We start from the raw sequence: 19274 nt of genomic DNA, 5'->3' as shown, positions 1-19274 counted from the left end.
CTGACCTATACTTTGGGGGGTTAAGTTTCATGTGAACAAACCTCAAGATTGGGGGCTCAGCCTATAGCTTTGCATGTCCCCACTGCTTGTTAGAATATCAAGAATTCAACTTGGGGCAGTTGAATTTTCCCCATTCTCACCATTTGCAAATACTTTTTTATTCATTGTTAAATCACTCTGGGATTTATCGGGGCATCACTCTGGACAAACCTACAAAATCTCATGTCTTACTCAAGGTTTCATGTACTTATGGTGTTCAATTAAGCTGTCTATATAAGTTATATTAGGAAATGCACTAGTCAAAATATAAATTTTGTACCAAATAAACATTTTTTGCTTTAGTCTCACACATAAGGTAAATTTTAAAAATATTAATTACCATTTATTTTCAGCACCCTGCAGTAATGACATTCCTTTGTTCTTCCTCATGCAAAAACATTTTTAAAAGTTGTACATTTAGTCACTATCATTTTACACTCTAGGCATTCCTAGATTATACCATCTCAGTCTTTATCGTCTTTCTTTGTGACTTCATTTGTGCCCCCAGCCCTTCTCCCTCTATCATTCTCACATGCAGCTACATTCAGTGTTTTAACACAATTGTATTACAGTTAGGTAGTATTGTGCTATCCATTTCTGAGTTTTTACAGTCAATTCTGTGCACAATCTGTACCCCTTCACCTCCAATTACCCAATATCTTACCCTATTTCTATCTCCTGATGGTCTGTTACCGATGAAATTCTCCAGGTTTATTCACTAATGTCAGTTCATATCAGTGAGACCATACAGTATTTGTCCTTTTGTTTCTGGCTAATCTCACTCAGCATAATGTCCTTAAGGTCCATCTATGTAGTTACATACTTCATAAATTTATTCTGTCTTATGACTGTATAATATTCCATCGTATGTATATACCACAGTTTGTTTAGCCACTTGTCTGTTGCTGCACATTTTGGCTGTTTCCATCTCTTTGCAGTTGTAAATAATGCTGCTTTAAACATTGGTGTGCAAATGTCTGTTTGTGTCCTTGCCCTCATGTCCTCTGAATAGATACCTAGCAATGGTATTGCTGGGTCATATGGCAATTCTATATTTAGCTTTTTGAGAAACCGCCAAACTGCCTTCCACAGTGGTTGCACCATTTGACATTCCCACCAACAGTGGATAAGTGTGCCTCTTTCTCCACATCCTCTCCAGCACTTGTCATTTTCTGTTTTGTTGATAATGGCCATTCTGGTGGGTGTGAGATGATATCTCATTGTGGTTTTGATTTGCATTTCTCTAACAGCTAGGGAAGTTGAGCATCTCTTCATGTGCCTTTTAGCCATTTGTATTTCCTCTTCTGAGAAGTGTCTGTTCAAGTCTTTTGCCCATTTTATAATTGGATTGGCTGTCTTTTTGTTGTTGAGTTGAACAATCTCTTTATATATTCTGGATACTAGACCTTTATCTGATATGTCATTTCCAGATATGGTCTCCCATTGTGTAGTCTGTCTTTTTACTTTCTTGACGAAGTTCTTTGATGCGCAAAAGTGTTTAATTTTGAGGAGTTCCCATTTATTTATTTCTTTCCTCAATGCTCTTGCTTTGGGTGTAAGGTCTAGAAAACTGCCTCCAAGTATAAGATTTGTAAAATATTTCCCTACATTTTCTTCTAATAGTTTTATGGTCTTAGATCTAATGTTTAGGTTTTTGATCCATTTTGAGTTAACTTTTGTATAGGGTGTGAGATATGGGTCCTCTTTCATTCTTTTGCATATGGATATCCAGTTCTCTAGACACCATTTATTGAAGAGACTGTTCTGTCCCAGGTGAGTTGGCTTGACTACCTTATCAAAGATCAGATATCCATAGATGAGAGGTTCTATATCTGAACACTCTATTTGATTTCATTGGTCAGTATATCTGTCTTTATGCCAGTACCATGTTGTTTTGACCACTGTAGCTTCATAATATGCCTTAAAGTAGGTTCTTGCTGGGATTTTGATTGGAATCACACAAAACTAATATATCCATTTGGGGAGAATTGTCATCTTCCAATCCATGAACATTCTCTGCTTCTCCATTTATTTACATCTTCGGTCATTCTTTCAAAATAAGGGTTTGATAAATGTTTTCTCTTTGCCCATTAATTAATTCACTAGAAATATTTTAATTATGAGAAGATTATGAATGCCAGAGAGGAAAGTGTTAGCTGAAGAATCACCAAAAGCTATTGTAACAGCTATAAAAGGATCTCTTGTGTTCATGTTTTCTTCTTTTTTTTCCATTTAACTCATACCTTCAAAATGATTTTTTGAAAGGGTTATGGAATAAATCCTGATTTTTAAAAATACTAAAAAAATACTTTTTCTGGGCGGGCCACCGTGGCTCACCAGGCAGAGCTCTTCCCTTCCTTGCCAGAGACCCGGGTTCGATTCCTGGTGCCTGCCCATGCCAAACAAACAAACAAACATACAAACTTTTTCTAATATCTTGGGCAGATTGTATATGTTTACATTTGTTCCTCTTTTTATTGATGTGGTGTTCTGAAGCTATATGTACCCCAGACAATCTTGTTCTTAACCTTGTCCATTCCTGTGGGTGGGGCTTTTTGATTACGTTATTTCAATTGTGTCTTAATCCTTTTACTGGAGTCCTTTATAAGAGGATAAAAGACAAGAGAGAAGACACAGAAAAAAAAAGCCCCAGAGAAGTTTAGAGAGGAGGACACACAGAAGCTAAGAGAGACAGAAGCTGAAAGAGAGAAACACACAGAAGTTCAGGGAGAAAGTCACTGAAGCCAGAAGCTGGAAGCAATGAAATCTGGGAGTAAAGGGACAGACATCAGATACACCATGTGACTTCTGTACTTGCTAGTGTATGGAAGTACAACTGATGTTTGTATGTTGACTCTGAATTCTGCAATCTTGCTGAACTCACTTATTCTTTAGAGTTTTTTTGTAGGTTCCTTGGGATTTTCTACATAGACCACCATGTTATATGTAAATAGGGACAGTTTTATTTCTTCATTTCCAACTGGTATACCTTTGATTTCCTTTTCTTGCCTTATTGCATTGGCCAGTACTTCCAGAGCTAAGTTAGCTGTAGTTTTGTAGGTGTTATTGGTTAAATTGAGGTACTCCATCTCTATTCCTAGTTTGCTTATCATGAAAGGGCATTGAATTTTGTCAAATGATTTTTCTGTATCAATTGATACAGTCACATAATTTTTCCCTTTAGGAGTTCTGCATTAGTTTTCTATGGCTGCCGTGACAAATTACCACAATTTTAGTGGCTTAAAACAATGTAAATGTATCATCCTACCTGGGTCTTAGGGAACTAAAACCGAGGTGCTGACAAGAATACATTCATTTCTGGAGTTTCCATGGGAGAATCTGTGTTCTGGCCTTTTCCCAGTTCTAGAGACCTCCCACATTCCTTGACTCCTGGCCCCTTTCTCCATCTTCAAAGCCAACAAAGGCATCCTTCTTTCTCTCTGCCTCCCTCTTCCACTTTTAAGAACCCTTGTGAATACACTGGGCCTACCCAGATAGAGCAGGATAACCTCCTTATTAATAGGCAGTTAATTTGTAATTTTCATCCCATATGCAAACCCAAATCCCTTTGCCATGGAAACTGATGTATTCACTGGCTCTGGGTTTTAGGATGTGGTCATTTTGGGGAGAACGTCATTCTGTAAAACACAGTCTGTAAAACACAGTGGATTACACTGATGGAATTTTGAATACAAACCCGCTTTGCAAATCCCACTTTGTCGTGATGGATTATTCTTTTTATACATTGCTGAATTCTATTTGCTAATATTTTCTTAGGGATTTTTGCGTTTTTCATAAGGGATGTGCTCTAGTTTTCTTTTTTGAACTACCTTTTTCTAGTTTTGGTATCTGGGTAATACTAGATTTGTAAAAAGTGAACTGGAAGGTAGTAGGTAGTGGTGGTAGAACGCTCACCTGCCATGATTCCTGGCCCAAGCACATCCCCCCCCCCCCAAAAGGGAATTGGGATGGGCTCCTGTCTCTGTAATTTTCTGGAAGAAATAGTGTAAAATTGATGTTAATTCTTCTGTAAATCTTTGGTAAACCTCCAACGAAATTACTTAGACCTGGAGATTTCTTTTTCCAGAGTGTGTAATTACAAGTTCAACTGTCCTAATAGTTACGGGGCTTGGCTGCTGGGACTTTACACAGGGAGCAAAGAATGGTCTTTGTAATCCTCTCAACAGCTGGGTGACCGTTGGCCAACCACTTTATTTTGCTAAACTACCTAATAAAGGTGATGATACCTGCCACCTGTGGAAACCAAAAGAGTCCAATAAGGTCACAGTGTCTGGTTTAAATTTCACGTAGTCGAAGGCAATCGGGAGCCATGGAAGAGTTTAGAGCAAGGCAGGGAGATGGAAGGTCTGCATTCTGCATTTTACAAAGATCCGACTGAGTCAGGGTGGAAGATGGACAGAGCAGGGGGTGAAAGTGGAAGGAGCTTGCGACTCAGGGAGGGGGTCGCGAAGGTCCGGGTGGGAGAGGCTGTGGGCGCTGGAAGGGAAAGTGGATGAAGACACGGTGGACTAAATTGAGGCCAGTTTGGGGCTTACTAAATCTGGTTGGTGCCAGTTGATGGCTGGACCACTGGGTGAGGATTCACCAAGAGGCTTGGACTGGTTAAAAAAGGAATAATAATCATTTTCATGGCTCCAGCTCTTATCACATAGAAAATCCTGTTCTAAAATCATTGCCTGGATGAACTCATTTAGCCCTGTCAGGTCCCTTATTCCCACGCTGGCGTCCAGCCCAGCACTCTAGGGAAGCTTCCTGACTCGGATTTTCAGTTCTGCCAGGACCTGGGGGGAGGAACCAGCGCTACGACTCGGGCAAAGGTCTCGAGACAAGGGATGCGGACAAAGGACAAGGCTGCCCCTGGAGCCGAGCGCGCGCGCGAAGGAAGGGCGGGGCGGGGCTGGAGGGGGCGGGGCCAGAGCGGTGAGGCCGGGCTGGATGGGCGGGGCAGGTTCTGACCCGAGAGCTGATTTGTTGGCTGAGTACCAGACCTTGCAGCCGATTGGGTGTATCAGGCACAGGGGCTCCTACGAAATGGCTGTTGTTCACGAATTCCTATTGGCTGAATTCCCGAATTCCTATTGGCTGAGCGCGGCTGACATTTCGGTTTGCTACTGATTGGCTACAGGGAGTGCGGCGACTGCTAACGATTGGCTACAAAAGAAGCAGCCCTTTTATAATAGGCTAGCGGTCTCCGATCTTGTCCAATCGTGGAACCAGCGGAGGGACCGCGAGGATTTACTTTAACCCTTCAGAGACTACCCCCGCGCCGGGCTCTGGATGGCCTCCCGGGTTCCAGCGCGTAACCCCTAGGGGGCGCTGCGACCCGCCTCCCGGGCCTCAGTTTCTCCTTCGATCCCAAGGGCCTCAGTTTCCCAGCTCAACCCAGCGGGCTGAGCTCCCCACTCCTTCCCACCTCCACCCCGAGGGTGGAGCCATTGAGTGCCCGAAAGCGGAGGTCCCGGCCTCAGTTTCCCCGCTTGGATCAATGAGCTGAACTCCTGGTCACCACGCCCCTCCCCAGGACGGTGGCCTCAGTTTCCCGAACGGTCCCAAGGGAGTTAGTGACCCCCCAGATTCGCGCTCCCGCTTGGCCGGGCCCGGGCCTCAGTTTCCCCGCTCGCCCCCGCAGGCCGCGCCCCGCACCCGCCCACCGGCGGCGGCCAATGGCTCGGGCGCCCCCCTTCGCGTTCGGGGCGGGGCCGCGTCACGTGCCGGGAAGAAAGCGCGGGTGGGTTGCCCGGCGCCGGGCGCGGCGGCCATGGCAGGTAGGGAAGATCTCGAGGTGGGGGGCGGGGGCGGGGGCGGCCGGGCGGTGGGCGCGCGCCCCGCTGCAGTCTGTCTCTGTCCGCAGCTCCCGAGCCGCTGTCCCCCGCGGTCGGAGCGGCTGAGGAGGCGGCGGAGGAGGACGAGGACGAGGCGGAGGCCGAGGACCCCGAGCGGCCGGCGGGCGCGGGCAGCGGGCGCAGCGGCAGCAGCGGCGGCGGCGGCGGCGGCTACGGCGGCGCCAGCGGTGGCTGCGGGGCCGGGGGCGGCGGCGGCGGCGGCGGCGGGGGCGGGCTGGGGGGTGCGCTCACCAGGCGCGCGGTCACGCTGCGGGTGCTGCTCAAAGACGCGCTGCTGGAACCCGGCTCGGGGGTGCTGTCCATCTACTACCTGGTGAGCGCCCACCCCCTCCCCCGCTCCCGGCCCGGCTAGGACCAGGAGCACCGGTGTGGGGAGGGGAAACTGAGGCACGGGGCATCCGGACCCAGGGCGAGCCCTTTTGGGCGGTGTGGAAGGGGTGAATGGGGCTCACCAAGCACCCCATCCCTCCAGAAGAGAAAACTGAGGCCCAGAGAGAAGCAATCACCTGGGTGGAATCGTCCTCCCTGTGTGGCTCAGCCTCCCTGTGCCCAGGGTTCCTCTTCTTTAAACTGGGACCTGTTTTCTTTGGGGTTATGGGAGGATTAAAAGAATAAAGCCCTGGGCTGGATGTACTACTACATTCTAAGTACTTCAAAGGGTTTGTTATTATTATTATTGTTACTATCTTTGCTGTCCCATTTCTGGGTGGGAGCAACTTGTGAATTAAGGACTTGCTGTGTGCCAGGCTGTTGGGTGCTGGGGACACAGTGGTGACCATACAGACCCTGTCCCCCACTCTTAGGGGGCACACAGCCCAGTGGGGGAGACAGGTGACAAAATGCTGATTCTGCTGGCTTAAAGGATCCAGGAAAGGCTTTCTGGAAGTGGTGATGTAGAGGGATGTGCCGGGTCCTGAGGAACAGTTGCAGGTCAGGGAGAGCTTCCTGGAAGAGGGGGCTTGGTGGCTGGTGGGTGCCAGGCCCTAGGCCCAGCCAGCCCACTGTTGCTCCAGGGGAAGAAGTTCATGGGGGACCTGCAGCCAGATGGGAGAATCGTCTGGCAGGAGACGGGGCAGGTGTTTAACTCCCCCAGCGCCTGGGCCACCCACTGCAAGAAGCTGGTGAACCCGGCCAAGAAGTCGGGCTGCGGCTGGGCCTCCGTCAAGTACAAGGGCCAGAAACTGGACAAGTACAAGGCTGCCTGGCTGAGGCGACACCAGCTCCCCGTGCCTGCAGTGACCGCTGAGGAGGTACGTACTTCTGATGAGGCATGCTGGGCTGGAAACAGGTCCTCTGGGGCTGGGCCACAGATTGGGGGCATTGGAGCTGGGGTGTTGACGGATGGGCAGAAGTTTGTCAGGGCGTGATGAAGTGAAGAGCCTTTCACAACAGGGAATGGCATGTGTAGTCATGCAGGCACGAAACAACACATGCTACTTTGGAAACTATGAATAGCTGTTGGGGTTGGCAGTTCAGATGTCTTGGGTGGCTGATGGAGCTAGAGAAGTTGGCAGGCACTGGGTCCTGGGGGGCCTCGAGCGTCAAGATAATAGAATTATGTTCCTGATTACTCGCCAGCTGGGTGAACTTGGCCAAGGATACCGTGTGTGTCTTGGTTTGTAAAAATGTAAAAAAGAAAAAATTGTAAAATGGAGATGATAATGGTACCCAAGTCATAGGGCCGTTCATTCCCCAAGTATTTAATAACTGCTGAATGTGTGCCAGGCTCTTTTTCTGGGTGTAGGGAGTAGAACCAAGAGAAACCCCTACCCTGGTGAGGAAGGGGGAGAGAAAGAGGAAGAGAGAGAGAGGAGAGAAACACAACAAGTAAGCCAATCCTTTTGTATGCCGAGGTGACATCTGAGCAGAGAACTGAAGGAGGGAAAGGAAGAACCGTGAGTGCTCTGAAAAAGAGCCTGTGCAAAAGTCCTGAGGCTGGCCTGAGCCTGGCCTTGTTGAAGGAGCAGGGAGGAGGCCCGAGTGGCTGGAGTGGAGGGAGCAGGGAGGAGTAGGAAGGAGAGGTGTGCAGGGCCTGGTGGGCCACTGGGAAGACACCTAATTTCTATACCCAGTGAGGTGGGAGCCATAGAAGGCTTTGGGCGCCCTCTGGCTGCTGTGGAGAGGACAGACAGTGGAAACAGGGGCTGGTCCAGACTGGTGATGATGGGGCTGGACCAGGCAGATGGCCATTGAGGTGGGAAGAGATGAGCAGGCTCTGGATAATTCTGAAAGTAGAGCTGGTGGTATTTGCTGGTGGATTAGACATTTCTGTCCTGAGCAAATTGGTGGACAGAGGGGAATGATGGGAGAGTAAGGAGTGGTGAGCTTGCAAAATGAATGGAGCACCGGGGCATGTGCTAAATGCTTTACACACACGATCCCGTTTCGCCCGTGTGCTGTTTTGCTGATGAGGAGATCAGAGAGGTTAGGGTGCTGGCCAGAGGTCACACAGCTTTGGGAAGAGGGATTCCACCCTGTGAAGAGCCTCAGTGAGGTTCTACTCATTCCCACTCTCTAGTGGGCAACTGGCGCACTAGCAGGGGACTGGTGGAAATGGGGGGCACCTAGCTAAGGGTCCTGTTCCCTGTCCCCTTTTCTTCCTGACAGAGCCCAGCCAGTGAAGGGGAGGAGGAGGAGCTGCTGATGGAGGAGGAGGAGGAGGTGGAGGAGGAGGTTCCTGCGAGGGTCTCAGTGGAGGACAAGGGCAGGAGACCACCGGGAAAGGGCCCCTTGGAAACTGCCCACCCTGGTGAGAGGCATGGGAGACAGGGAAAGGCTGAGCTGGAAAGCTGAGGGGGGAAGAGGCTGAGGACTGGTTAGGCCTTAATTTTCCTTCCAGATGCCCAGCCGGTTCTCTAGCTCCGCTGCCTAGTCCCGCTGCCTGATTTCTTGAACTCTACTGATGGATTTTTTGGTTCCTGTATACGCTGCCTAATTTCTTGATCCCGTAAAAGATTTCTTTGCCCCCCGTTGCCTGATTTCTTAAAGTCTTTCCTTGATTGCCTAGCTCTGCTACCTGATTTTTTTTGGCTCATTGCCTGACTTTCTGAAGTCATCATCTCCTTTCCTGAGCTCCCCGTCTGATTTCATAGCTCCTCTGTCTGATTTCTTCACCTGCTGCCTGATTTAAAAAATTTTTTTCGTGTTTTTCTGTTTCATTTTTGCAGTTTTTAAAAATAGGTTTTACGACTAGCTGTGAGCCTCCTTGAGGCTGGGGATTTGTCCCATCTCTCTGTGTTCCTCAAGTGTCCAAAGTTCAGCCAACAAAACCACTGGTCTCTGGGCCCCGCGAGCGCGCGGATCCCAGGTTCCCAGCCCGCAATGGGCTTCGGAGCCGCAGCCGCCGCGGCCCTTCCTCGTTCGCCCGGAGGCTGAGACGCCGCATCCACTTGCGCGGTCCTGGTCGTGGGGGTGGTCAAGGGGACCCGCGTTGGATTGTGGAGGAGCTGGAGGTACAGTGAAAGGATCTGTATGAAGCACAAGGGATTGATTGAAAGAAGAAGATGAAGAAGATCTGAAGAAGATGAAGTAGATGACACTGAGAAAGCAATAGTAGGGGTGACTTCCGGAGAAGATGGCGGCTTAGTAAGACGCGCGGGTCTTAGTTCCTCCTCCAGAACAGCAACTAAAGAAACAGAAACAATACGAAACAGCTCCCGGAGCCACGACAGAGACCAAAAAGACAGCGTACCCCATTCTGGAACGGCTGAACGGGCAGGGAGAATCCACTGCGGTGAGATACCCGAGGGGTGTGCGTTTTCCCGGCCGGGGCGGCTGGCGACTGGGGTCCCCTCCACGCACGTGGCTCCCTGGTCTGACTGGGAACGTTGGATAGCGGGGCCCTCCCGCCACGCTTGGCGTCTCGGGCCAGCTGGGCAATTTGGACCAGCACTCCCCCAAGCTGCAGCGACCGGCGACCCCCACCCCCTCCACGCGCGTGTGGTTTCCCAGGCCGACTGCGAGATTCGGATTGGCAACTTAAAGGAGCCACAGCATCTTTTACTGGTGGGACCCGCAGACAGATGAGCGCCACGAGCGCCACCTACTGGGCAGGAAAAGAAAAACAAAGCCCAGAGATTTCACAGAAAAACCTTTCAACCAGCCGGGTCCCACACCCAGGGAAATCTGATCAAATGCCCAGATACCAGCAGAAAATAATGGATGACGCTCGGAAAATTGAAGATATGGCCCAGTCAAAGGAACAAACCAATAGTTCAAATGAGATACAGGAGCTGAGACAACTAATGCTGAATATACGAACAGAAATGGAAAAACTCTTCAAAAACCAAATCAATAAATTGAGGGAGGACATGAAGAAGATATGGGCTGAACAAAAAGAAGAAATAGAAAATCTGAAAAAACAAATCACAGAACTTATGGGAGTGAAGGACAAAGAAGAAAAAATGGAAAAAACAATGGATACCTACAATGGTAGATCTAAAGAGACAGAAGCTACAATTAGTGAACTGGAGGATGGAACATCTGAATTCCAAAAAGAAACAGAAACTATAGGGAAAAGAATGGAAAAACTTGAGCAGGGGATCAGGGAACTGAATGACAATATGAAGCACACAAATATACGTGTTGTGGGTGTCCCAGAAGGAGAAGAGAAGGGAAAAGGAGGAGAAAAACTAATGGAAGAAATTATCACTGAAAATTTCCCAACTCTTATGAAAGACCTAAATTTACAGATCCAAGAAGTGCAGCGCACCCCAAAGAGAATAGACCCAAATAGGCGTTCTCCAAGACACTTACTAGTTAGAATGTCAGAGGTCAAAGAGAAAGAGAGGATCTTGAAAGCAGCAAGAGAAAAACAATCCGTCACATACAAGGGAAACCCAATAAGACTATGTGTAAATTTCTCAGCAGAAACCATGGAAGCTAGAAGACAGTGGGATGATATATTTAAATTACTAAAAGAGAAAAACTGCCAACCAAGACTTTTATATCCAGCAAAATTGTCCTTCAAAAATGAAGGAGAAATTAAAACATTTATAGACAAAAAGTCACTGAGAGAATTTGTGACCAAGAGACCAGCGCTGCAAGAAATACTAAAGGGAGCACTAGAGTCAGATACGAAAAGACAGAAGAGAGAGGTATGTAGAAAGTGTAGAAAGAAGGAAAATCAGATATGATATATATAATACAAAAGCCAAAATGGTAGAGGAAAATATTATCCAAACAGTAATAACACTATAAGTTAATGGACTGAATTTCCCAATCAAAAGACATAGACTGGCAGAATGGATTACGACTCAGCAATACCACTGCTAGGTATCTACTCAAAGGACCTAAGGACAAAGACACAGACGGAGATTTGCACACCAGTGTTTATAGCAGCATTATCTACAATTGCAAAGAGATGGAAACAGCCAAAATGTCCATCAACAGACGAGTGGCTAAACAAACTGTGGCGTATACCTACGATGGAATATTATGCAGCTTTAAGACAGACTAAACTTATGGAGCATGTAATAACATGGATGGACCTAGAGAACATTATGCTGAGTGAGTCTAGCCAAAAACTAAAGGACAAATACTGTATGGTCCCACTGATGTGAACCGACATTCGAGAATCAGCTTGGAATATATCATTGGTAACAGAGACCAGCAGGAGTTAGAAACAGGGTAAGATAATGGGTAATTGGAGCTGAAGGGATACAGACTGTGCAACAGGACTAGATACAAAAACTCAAAAATGGACAGCACAATAATACCTAAGTGTAATGTAACTATGTTGGAACACTGAATGAAACTGCACCTGAAATATAGTTTTTTGTTTGTTTGTTTGTATCTTTTGTTTTTGTTTTTTTTCTTTTTCCTTTTTATATATATATATATTTTTTATTAGTATTATTATTTTAATTCTCTTCTCTATATTAACATTCTATATCTTTTTCTGCTGTTTTGCTAGTTCTTTTCCTAAATCGATGTAAATGTACTAAGAAATGATGATCATACATCTATGTGATGATACTAAGAATTACTGAGTGCATGTGTAGAATGGAATGATTTCTAAATGTTGTGTTAATTTCTTTTTTTTGATTAATAAAAAAAATTAAAAAAAATGGGTTTTACTTTTCTCTTTATTTTAGGTCTTTTAGTTTATTTGTGTTTGTTTTTTTACACTGCCTGATTTATTTATTTATTTTGCATGGGCAGGCACCAAAAGAATTGAACCTGGGTCTCCAGCATGGCAGGTGAGAACTCTGCCTGCTGAGCCACCGTGACCCGTCCTTTTTAAAAAAAAAAAAAAAAAAAAAAAAGAATTGTTTAATTAATTTTATTATTATTTCTTTTACATGAGCAGGCACTGGGAAATGAAGCCGGGTCTCTGGCACGGCAGTCCACCGCCTGATTTTTAAGTCTGCCTCTGGATTTTTTTTTGTTTGTTTGTCTTGAGCTACCCCTGTTTCCTTTTACAGAGGCCATGCCCCTGGGGACACAGATGGAAAGCAAGATTCGGGTGCCTGTCCGCTACTGCATGTTGGGGAGTCGGGATTCTGCCAGGTCAGCTCTGCTGCGTGCCATGCCCTCCCCTGCCGCCCACCTGACCTGGGGGCCCGGAGCGCTGCTGGGCCTGGGAGTGAGCAGGCAGGGGTGAAGCCTGAGGCTTTGGGTCTCTCCCGGACCCTGTGGGAACCCCCCACCCCACCTCCTGACCCCTCCAGGAACCCCCATACCTTGGTGGAGGTGACATCTTTTGCAGCCATCAACAAGTTCCAGCCATTCAACGTGGCCGTTTCCAGCAACGTGTTGTTCCTGCTGGTGTGTGGTGGAGCCCCCTCCCTGCCTTGTCCTTTGGGGCCCAGGGGCAAGGGGCTTCCGGGGGGTCTGGGGTGCCCAAGAAGGACAGAGGGAGGTTGGGATCCTGGAATATCAGCTCCATTAGAGCAGGGATTTTTGTTTTCGCTGCTGGTAAATAGTAGGTACTCAATAAATGCTTAAGTGAAGGAGGCGGGAGGCAGGCTGAGCCTGGCCACCCACAGTGGGGTGGGCCCTGACCCCTGAGAACAGGCACTGGGGTGGGGACCGCAGCCTGAGCCCCTCTTCTGACTCTGACGTCACCCCCGCCCCCCCCCCCCCAGGACTTCCACAGTCACCTGACCCGGAGCGAGGTCGTGGGTTACCTGGGGGGCCGCTGGGACATCAACAGCCAGAGTGGGTATGGGGATCTGGGTGGGCAGGGGTCCCCGGGGCTGGGGCGGGGGTGGGGGCTGATCCTGTCTCCCTGCCTCCCTGCCTCCCTGCAGTACTAACAGTGCTGCGAGCCTTCCCCTGTCGCAGCCGGCTTGGGGACCCCGACACGGCGGCCGCCGTTGAAGAGGAGGTGAGGGGGGGCACAGGGGCTTGGATGGAGGGGCCGGGGGCGTGGAGTATGCAGGGACGGGTGCCCCAGAGCACTCGGGCCCCCCGCCCCAGCCGGCCTCTGTCCCCAGATCTACCACAGTCTGTTCCTGCGGGGCCTGTCCTTGGTGGGCTGGTACCACAGTCACCCACACAGCCCGGCGCTGCCCTCGCTGCAGGATATCGACGCGCAGATGGACTACCAGCTGCGGCTGCAGGGCTCCAGCAATGGCTTCCAGCCCTGCCTCGCCCTGCTCTGCTGTGAGCACCCCCCCCATCCCAGGCTTCAGGCTGCCAAAGGGTGGGGGTGGGGGATCAGGGGCTGCCAAGCCCCCAGTCCTAGCTTCTGTGTCCCTCTCCTTCTCCAGCCCCTTACTACTCGGGCAACCCGGGCCCTGAATCCAAGATCTCCCCCTTCTGGGTCATGCCGCCTCCTGAGGTAGGGCAGGGCGAGGGGGCAGCTTTTGGGAGTGGGGTAGGTGCCAGGGCTGCGGAGGGAGACGTGCCAGGGCTGGGAGGGCTCCTGGGAGTTGGGGCCTCAGTTGTTCCCATCTGTGAAATGGGCACGTCATCATTGCCCTGCTGGTATTACTGAGGTGGTTTTCTTCTGGAACTCACCTCATTTCATTCCCCAAGTCTGGCTGGGGATTAGCAATCAGCTTCTGGGGCCGAAGCCTCTTGGGGGAATGCCCGCCTCTTGTAGCTGGTCCCACCCGCCTCCCCAGTCCCACTGCTGGGGCCCCATGCGGCTCTAAACTCTGTCATGGTTTTGGGGGACTTAGCGAGGCCTCGTGTCCCGCCAGCAAAGACCGGGTGACTATGGTATCCCCATGGATGTGGAGATGGCCTGCGTCCAGGATGGCTTCCTGACTAATGACATCCTGCGGGAGATGGTGAGCTCACCCCCGGGCGGGGTGGGCAGCAGGTGGGACCCCACGACCCCGCGGGACTCAGGTGCCTTTGCTGCTGAGTATTGTCCCCGGCTCTCTGGAGGAAACCCAGGTTCCTGATTGCTTGCCCGCCCTTCTCGGGCCCCACCTGGCTCCCCTATCCCCAAGCCCACCCCATCTCTGGGCCTCTGCTCCGGCCGCTCATTTCCCCAAGAGGGAAGCACGAGCTCAGTGGTACCCAGGTGAACAGCTTTGAGAAGCGAGTTGTGTTCACAGTGTGTTTATAGGAACCGAACAAGTTCATTGCACCTGTGTGGGTGTGGACATTATGGATTAGAAGGGTGCCGAGGGCAGGGAGTGAGGATGGGACTGTACACACACACGCACGTGCACACACACGCGCAGATGCAGGCAAGTGAGATGCTTGAGGGATGCTGGTTCCTCCCTCTGTTGAGTTGGGCCAACCCCTCCTGGACCTGGCCTGGGGAATCTGCCTGGACACTCACCTGCCTGCCTCCCATCCCCTGCCCGGGCTATTCCTCCTTTGGCCACTTGCTACCTTGGACTGGAAGTCACTGTCCTGTCTCCAGGGCCCAGCAGGGGGCCTGGGTCATCATGGGCGTGGAGGGGGTGGAGGGAAGGAGCAAGTGAACGAGGTGGGTGTGCCATCCCTGGCCTGTCCCCCCAGATGCTGCTGGTGGAATTCTACAAGGGGGCCCCTGACCTTGTGCGGTTCCAGGAGCCCTGGAGCCAGGAACACACTTACCTTGACAAGCTGAAGGTGAGTGCCCTGCAGGGGCCCCGGGGCCCCTCTAAAGGAACATGGTTCTTGGGGTGCCTCTGAGACTCTGTGCCCAGGGACTTAAATTCCCTACCCCCTTCTGCACAAAAGCAGGTCAGCTGGAAATGGGGATGGCCAAAGAAAGGTCTTGTTTGATAATCGGGGCAGGAGTTGGGGTCAAAAATCATCACCAGTTGGAGCGACTGCTTTGGGACCCGTGTGTCCCGCCCCAGCATCCAGGGGAGGGGTTTTTCCTGGGACTTAGGCTCCAGCAAGGTGAAGTCAGGCAGAGCGAAGCTGGTTTGTGATCCGGGTTTTTCCTGAGTCCCTGCCCCTGGGTCTATGGGGGTCTAAAGAACGGCTTGCCTGCCTAGTGAGTGTTTCATTTGTCCCCTGCTTGAAAGTGAACTCAGAAAACGCTGTTTACTCTGTGTGGTATAGAAACCCATTTTCACACGTTTGGCTTGAGAATTTTTAGAGCAGTGACCTGGAAGTCCCAGGGTCCGCGGCTAGGTCCCTCCTATTAGCTGGGTAGCCCCCTGCCCTGCTTGTGGGGCTGGGCTGGAGGCAGATGGGCTGAGAGCAGGATATGGGCCCTGCAGATAAGCCCCAACCTCCCCCACGTGCCATCCCACCATGAGTTTCCTGACCCCGAGCTTACAAGCACCTCACCCAGCACCTTGCTTGGTTCTGACGTGGGCCCAGGCACAGCCCTAGGTCCCCTGCCCGTTTCAGATCTCCTTGGCCAGCAGGACGCCTAAGGACCAGGGACTGAGCCACGTGCTGGAGCAGGTCTACAGCGCCCTCAGGCAAGGGAGCTGAGGGTGCTGCTGCCCAGGCCCCGGGAACCCTCAGAGGGGCTGCATCCTGGGGGCCCCTGTGGCTGCCCAATGTGGATGAGGTGGGGGGCCCTGCCCCCTCTGGCCCAGTGGCCCTGAGGATGCGTGTGGCTGGTCTGGGGGCTTCCTTTGTTGTTGTGTTGGCTCCTTCCAGTGTGAGCGTGGTTGTGCAACACAAAGGCTCAAATAATAAAGAAACGAGAGAAACAGTGCACATGCGTCTCACTTGGCGGCTGCAGGGGTGGGCGCTGGCTGGGGTCCAGGCTGTGCCTAGGCTCTCCCACCCTTGGGCCTGTTCCTTATCATTGTGGCACCACCCGCGTGCCCTCATGGGGTACACAGGCAGATATCTGGTCACTGGGGTGCCGGGATCATTTAGGTTCCAGCTCAGACCTGGCCCTCCAGGTAGAGGGCATGCAACCTCACGGGGCCCTCCTGTGAGCACTGGTCACCAGGCAGCTGCCTGCCACTCTCCCAGGCTTGCTGTGGCTGGTGGGACCAGCAGGCTGGGTTGGGGCCACAGGGGCACATGCTGTAGCTAGAGACCCTCAGGAACCTGAGCATGCTGGGGAAGACCCCATAGCCACCCACACCCAGCCCACTTCACCAAGACAAGGCAGACGGGTGTAAAAAGAAACATTTAATACTTCTTTTTTATAAAAATCAGGGTCACATCTCAATTTGCCCTCAATGGAGCGCCGCCATGGCTGAGGCTCCTGGTCTCTTACAGGCCTCCCTACCCCCGAGTAAGGGCGAGGGGAAGAAGGGTGGGGGCCTGGTGGGGGGCTGATAGGTCCTGGGATGGGCGGTAGGGACTGTGGTCCAGAGGTGAAATGATGGCGGGGTTGGGGCCACTCGCCTGGGCAGGGGTCTCGGGGTCCTGAGAGCTGCCTGCCTTGGTCTAGAGGAGATGCCGGGCCCCGTGGGGGGGGGGGGTCCGGCTTGGGTAGGGGGCTATCCCTGGGGACCCCCAACATTGGGTCTTGGAACGTGCACCCATCCAAAGCCTTTGTGCCTGACCTTGGATGACACTGGGGATGGGGCCGGGCCGGGGTGATAAAGTTTGTGGCCAGAGAGAAACCCGCCTCCCCATGCTTGGTCAGGGTAGAGGGGGGTGAGAGGGAAGCCAATGTCAGGGAGCTGAGGGCTCACAGTCCCTCCAGGAGTGAGAGCACAGGAAGGGAAATGGGGGAGAGGGGGTCCGTGGGTGGAGCTGCCGAGCAGGGAGCCGGGCTGGGAACAGGCTGGAGGGAAGACAGCGCCCTCCCACCCGGCTTTAGGAGGGCGGTAGGGCCCCAGTTTAGGGAGGGGCCCCTGGGCAGGTAGGTAAGGGCCCATCGCCAGCAACGGGCAGGTGGGAAGGGAGCCTCATGGAGAACTTGGAAGCCGGGGCTGCCTCTGACCCACCCTGTCTCCCAGCTGCTAAGGCTCTGGGGCCTGTGGACTGGGTCCCCTTGTTAGGATGGAGGTGGGGACTAAGGTGGGGGGATGCTAGAGAGGAAGGGCCTGCCCGGAACCCTGGAGGGGCCTGAGGAGGAACTTTAGTGTTTCAAGGTTCAAGGAGCACCTTAGTGTCAGCCCGGCTTCACTCCTCATCCCTGGGGAGGCGGGCCGGTGAGCAGGAAGGAGGAAGAAGCCCTGCCCCAAGGGACAGAGGGTGGGGGGGGGGGTTGGGGCCAGTGCTGGGGAGGCAGGGTCCCCATGCCTTCCATGCCCGGCCTGTGTCCTCCCATGAGGCCCAGGGGCAAGGGGCCAAGGCCAGAAGTGTACCAAGGTAGGAGGCCGCCGGATGCTGGTGGGTGGGGTGGGGGCCGGCGCGGTCACTGGGGCAGGGGCACGAGCACCTCCACGTAGCTGAGCGGGAAGAAGCCCGACTGGCCGTTGAGCATGCCCTCGTACCAATTCTCGTCGATCTGGTTGGTCAGCGTGATGATGTCGCCCTCGTGGAAGCCCAGCTCCCCGTCGTTCTCAGGCTCAAAGTCATACAGGGCCTTGCAGCTCGGCTGGTCCAGGGGTGCTGAGGGCGGGAGGGGCTGAGGACTGGGCCCTCCCAGCACAGACCCCACCACCCTGGCGTGCGGCTAGACCAGGCCTGCCCTGGATTCCTGCGACGGACCCCTCCCCCTCCCGCTGTGCCACGGGGCTGTCAGGAAGACAGGCCTGTGACAAGAGAGCAGAGAAGGCCTTTGCAGACTGGGAAACAGGCAGGTGGGGGCAGGATGGCGCCTGGGAAGTGCAGGGCACCCAGATATGGTCAGGAGGCGGCGGCAGGGCCGCTGTGCAGACGGGCAGGGTCGGCCAGTGTGGGAAGCTGAGCTCACCCAGGCCCTGCCGCCCACAGCTGCCCTGGAGAGGGACTTCCCAGGTCAGGGCCCCAGGGTACTCACGCATACTCCTGCTGGGGGTCCGGATGGGCTTGTCGGAAGAGCGGAAAGACGAAGAAGCTGCACACAAACCACACGTGGGGGACTGAGGAAGGGCAGTGGGAGCTCCCCTGACTCCTGATCCCCGGGGACCCCTTCTGGCGCCTTGTGGGGGCCTGTCATAGGGTGGAGTGAGCCCTCCCCTCCTGCCCCGTGGTCTGGGTGGAGCAGCGGGCTAGGGAACACATCATGGTTCCTGGAGGTGCCCCCTGAGAGGCCTGGTTCTCTGAGACCCCTGCAAGTGTCTCTGGCCTGGGATGTGTGCCCACCCTGTTACCTGTGATCTTGGGGGCTGTGGCACAGGGGAAGCCCCCGTTGGGCTGCTCAGGCTCTCCAAGGTCAAAGGGCTCCCGGGGTTTGGGCTTGTATTCCCGTTTGGGGCGCGAGGAGGCTTCCCGCATCCTGTGCATGGGGAGGGAGAGGTGGGGATGCTGGCCAGGACCTGTGCCCTGAGCCCTCACCGCTTTGCCCCCCACAAGATTTATGCTGCAGCATCGAGGGTGCAGTCAGGGGTGGCCAGACGCCTGGCAATCATAAGCAGGGGCTGTGTGACTGTGATGGGACTCGAACCACAGACCCAGGACAGCCGTATACTTCCAGCATCTGCGGCTGCCAGCCACGTCCCACCCAGAGCTTCTACCTGCTGACAGGGGCTGGAGCTGTGATGCTGTCCAATGCACAACCACCATCCAGGACTCACCGCCAGCCCTGGCTTTCCCTCTCCAGGCCCTTAGCTGTAACTGGCTGCAAGAAAGCTCTTGGAGCAATAAATCACAAGCACCCCTGTGGCCCGAGGCAGGCAGGAAATGTGGTTGGACAGGAGATGGGAGCATTGAGGAAGGGCCCCACAACTGGTCCGAACTGTCCAGCAGAGCTGGTATTTTGGGCCAGCCCCACTCTTTGGACAAAGTTCCCAAATGCCCTCGCTCTGCTAACCTCTCGCCCTGCAGATGTACCTACCCCCTCTCCTTTGGAACCAGGTCCCGCTCACCCCTCTGAATCCCTCAACCAACATGGGCAGCCCATGGGGCATGGCCCGCTACCTGGGTGAAGGTCAGACGGGGTATATTCTCACTTCAGATGTTGCAAAC

General features: G+C 52.5%; 2 protein-coding genes across 4 annotated transcripts in view; one reads left to right on the top strand and one right to left on the bottom strand.

Moving 5' to 3' along the window:
* Positions 1-5771: 5771 nt before the first annotated feature.
* MPND (MPN domain containing) lies at positions 5772-15970 on the top strand. 3 transcript variants are annotated; one of them, XM_077121111.1, is made up of 13 exons: positions 5772-5825; positions 5912-6216; positions 6917-7153; positions 8511-8652; positions 12329-12413; positions 12575-12671; positions 12992-13064; positions 13157-13233; positions 13343-13511; positions 13619-13689; positions 14054-14143; positions 14829-14921; positions 15657-15970. In XM_077121111.1, exons 1-13 carry the CDS (start codon positions 5819-5821, stop codon positions 15741-15743), a joined length of 1533 nt encoding a protein of 510 aa, XP_076977226.1. In that variant the 5' UTR covers positions 5772-5818; the 3' UTR covers positions 15744-15970. The 3 variants fall into 3 exon arrangements, with proteins under 3 accessions (XP_076977226.1, XP_076977225.1, XP_076977227.1); XM_077121110.1 differs by having other exon boundaries at positions 14033-14143; XM_077121112.1 differs by having other exon boundaries at positions 14033-14143; positions 15627-15735.
* A 417-nt stretch (positions 15971-16387) lies between these two features.
* SH3GL1 (SH3 domain containing GRB2 like 1, endophilin A2) overlaps positions 16388-19274 on the bottom strand; it is a 41463-nt gene continuing 38576 nt past the window's right edge. The window contains exons 8-10 of the mRNA XM_077121113.1: positions 18461-18585; positions 18148-18204; positions 16388-17777 (exon numbers count right to left, since the gene is read on the bottom strand). Of these exons, the coding sequence (XP_076977228.1) occupies positions 17581-17777; positions 18148-18204; positions 18461-18585 (379 nt within the window). The 3' untranslated portion in view covers positions 16388-17580. The remainder of the gene's footprint in view (positions 17778-18147; positions 18205-18460; positions 18586-19274) is intronic.

Source organism: Tamandua tetradactyla, chromosome 11 (assembly GCF_023851605.1).
Source record: "Tamandua tetradactyla isolate mTamTet1 chromosome 11, mTamTet1.pri, whole genome shotgun sequence".
Taxonomy (NCBI): Eukaryota; Metazoa; Chordata; class Mammalia; order Pilosa; family Myrmecophagidae; genus Tamandua; species Tamandua tetradactyla.
Note: the sequence above shows the minus strand (reverse complement) of the source record. Positions and strands in the feature narration are given on the sequence as shown.

Coding starts and splice junctions, on each gene's coding strand:
- MPND (XM_077121110.1), top strand. Junction 12,672..12,991: donor GCAACGTGTTGTTCCTGCTG/GTGTGTGGTGGA, acceptor CCCCCCCCCCAG/GACTTCCACAGTCACCTGAC. Junction 14,144..14,828: donor ATGACATCCTGCGGGAGATG/GTGAGCTCACCC, acceptor CTGTCCCCCCAG/ATGCTGCTGGTGGAATTCTA.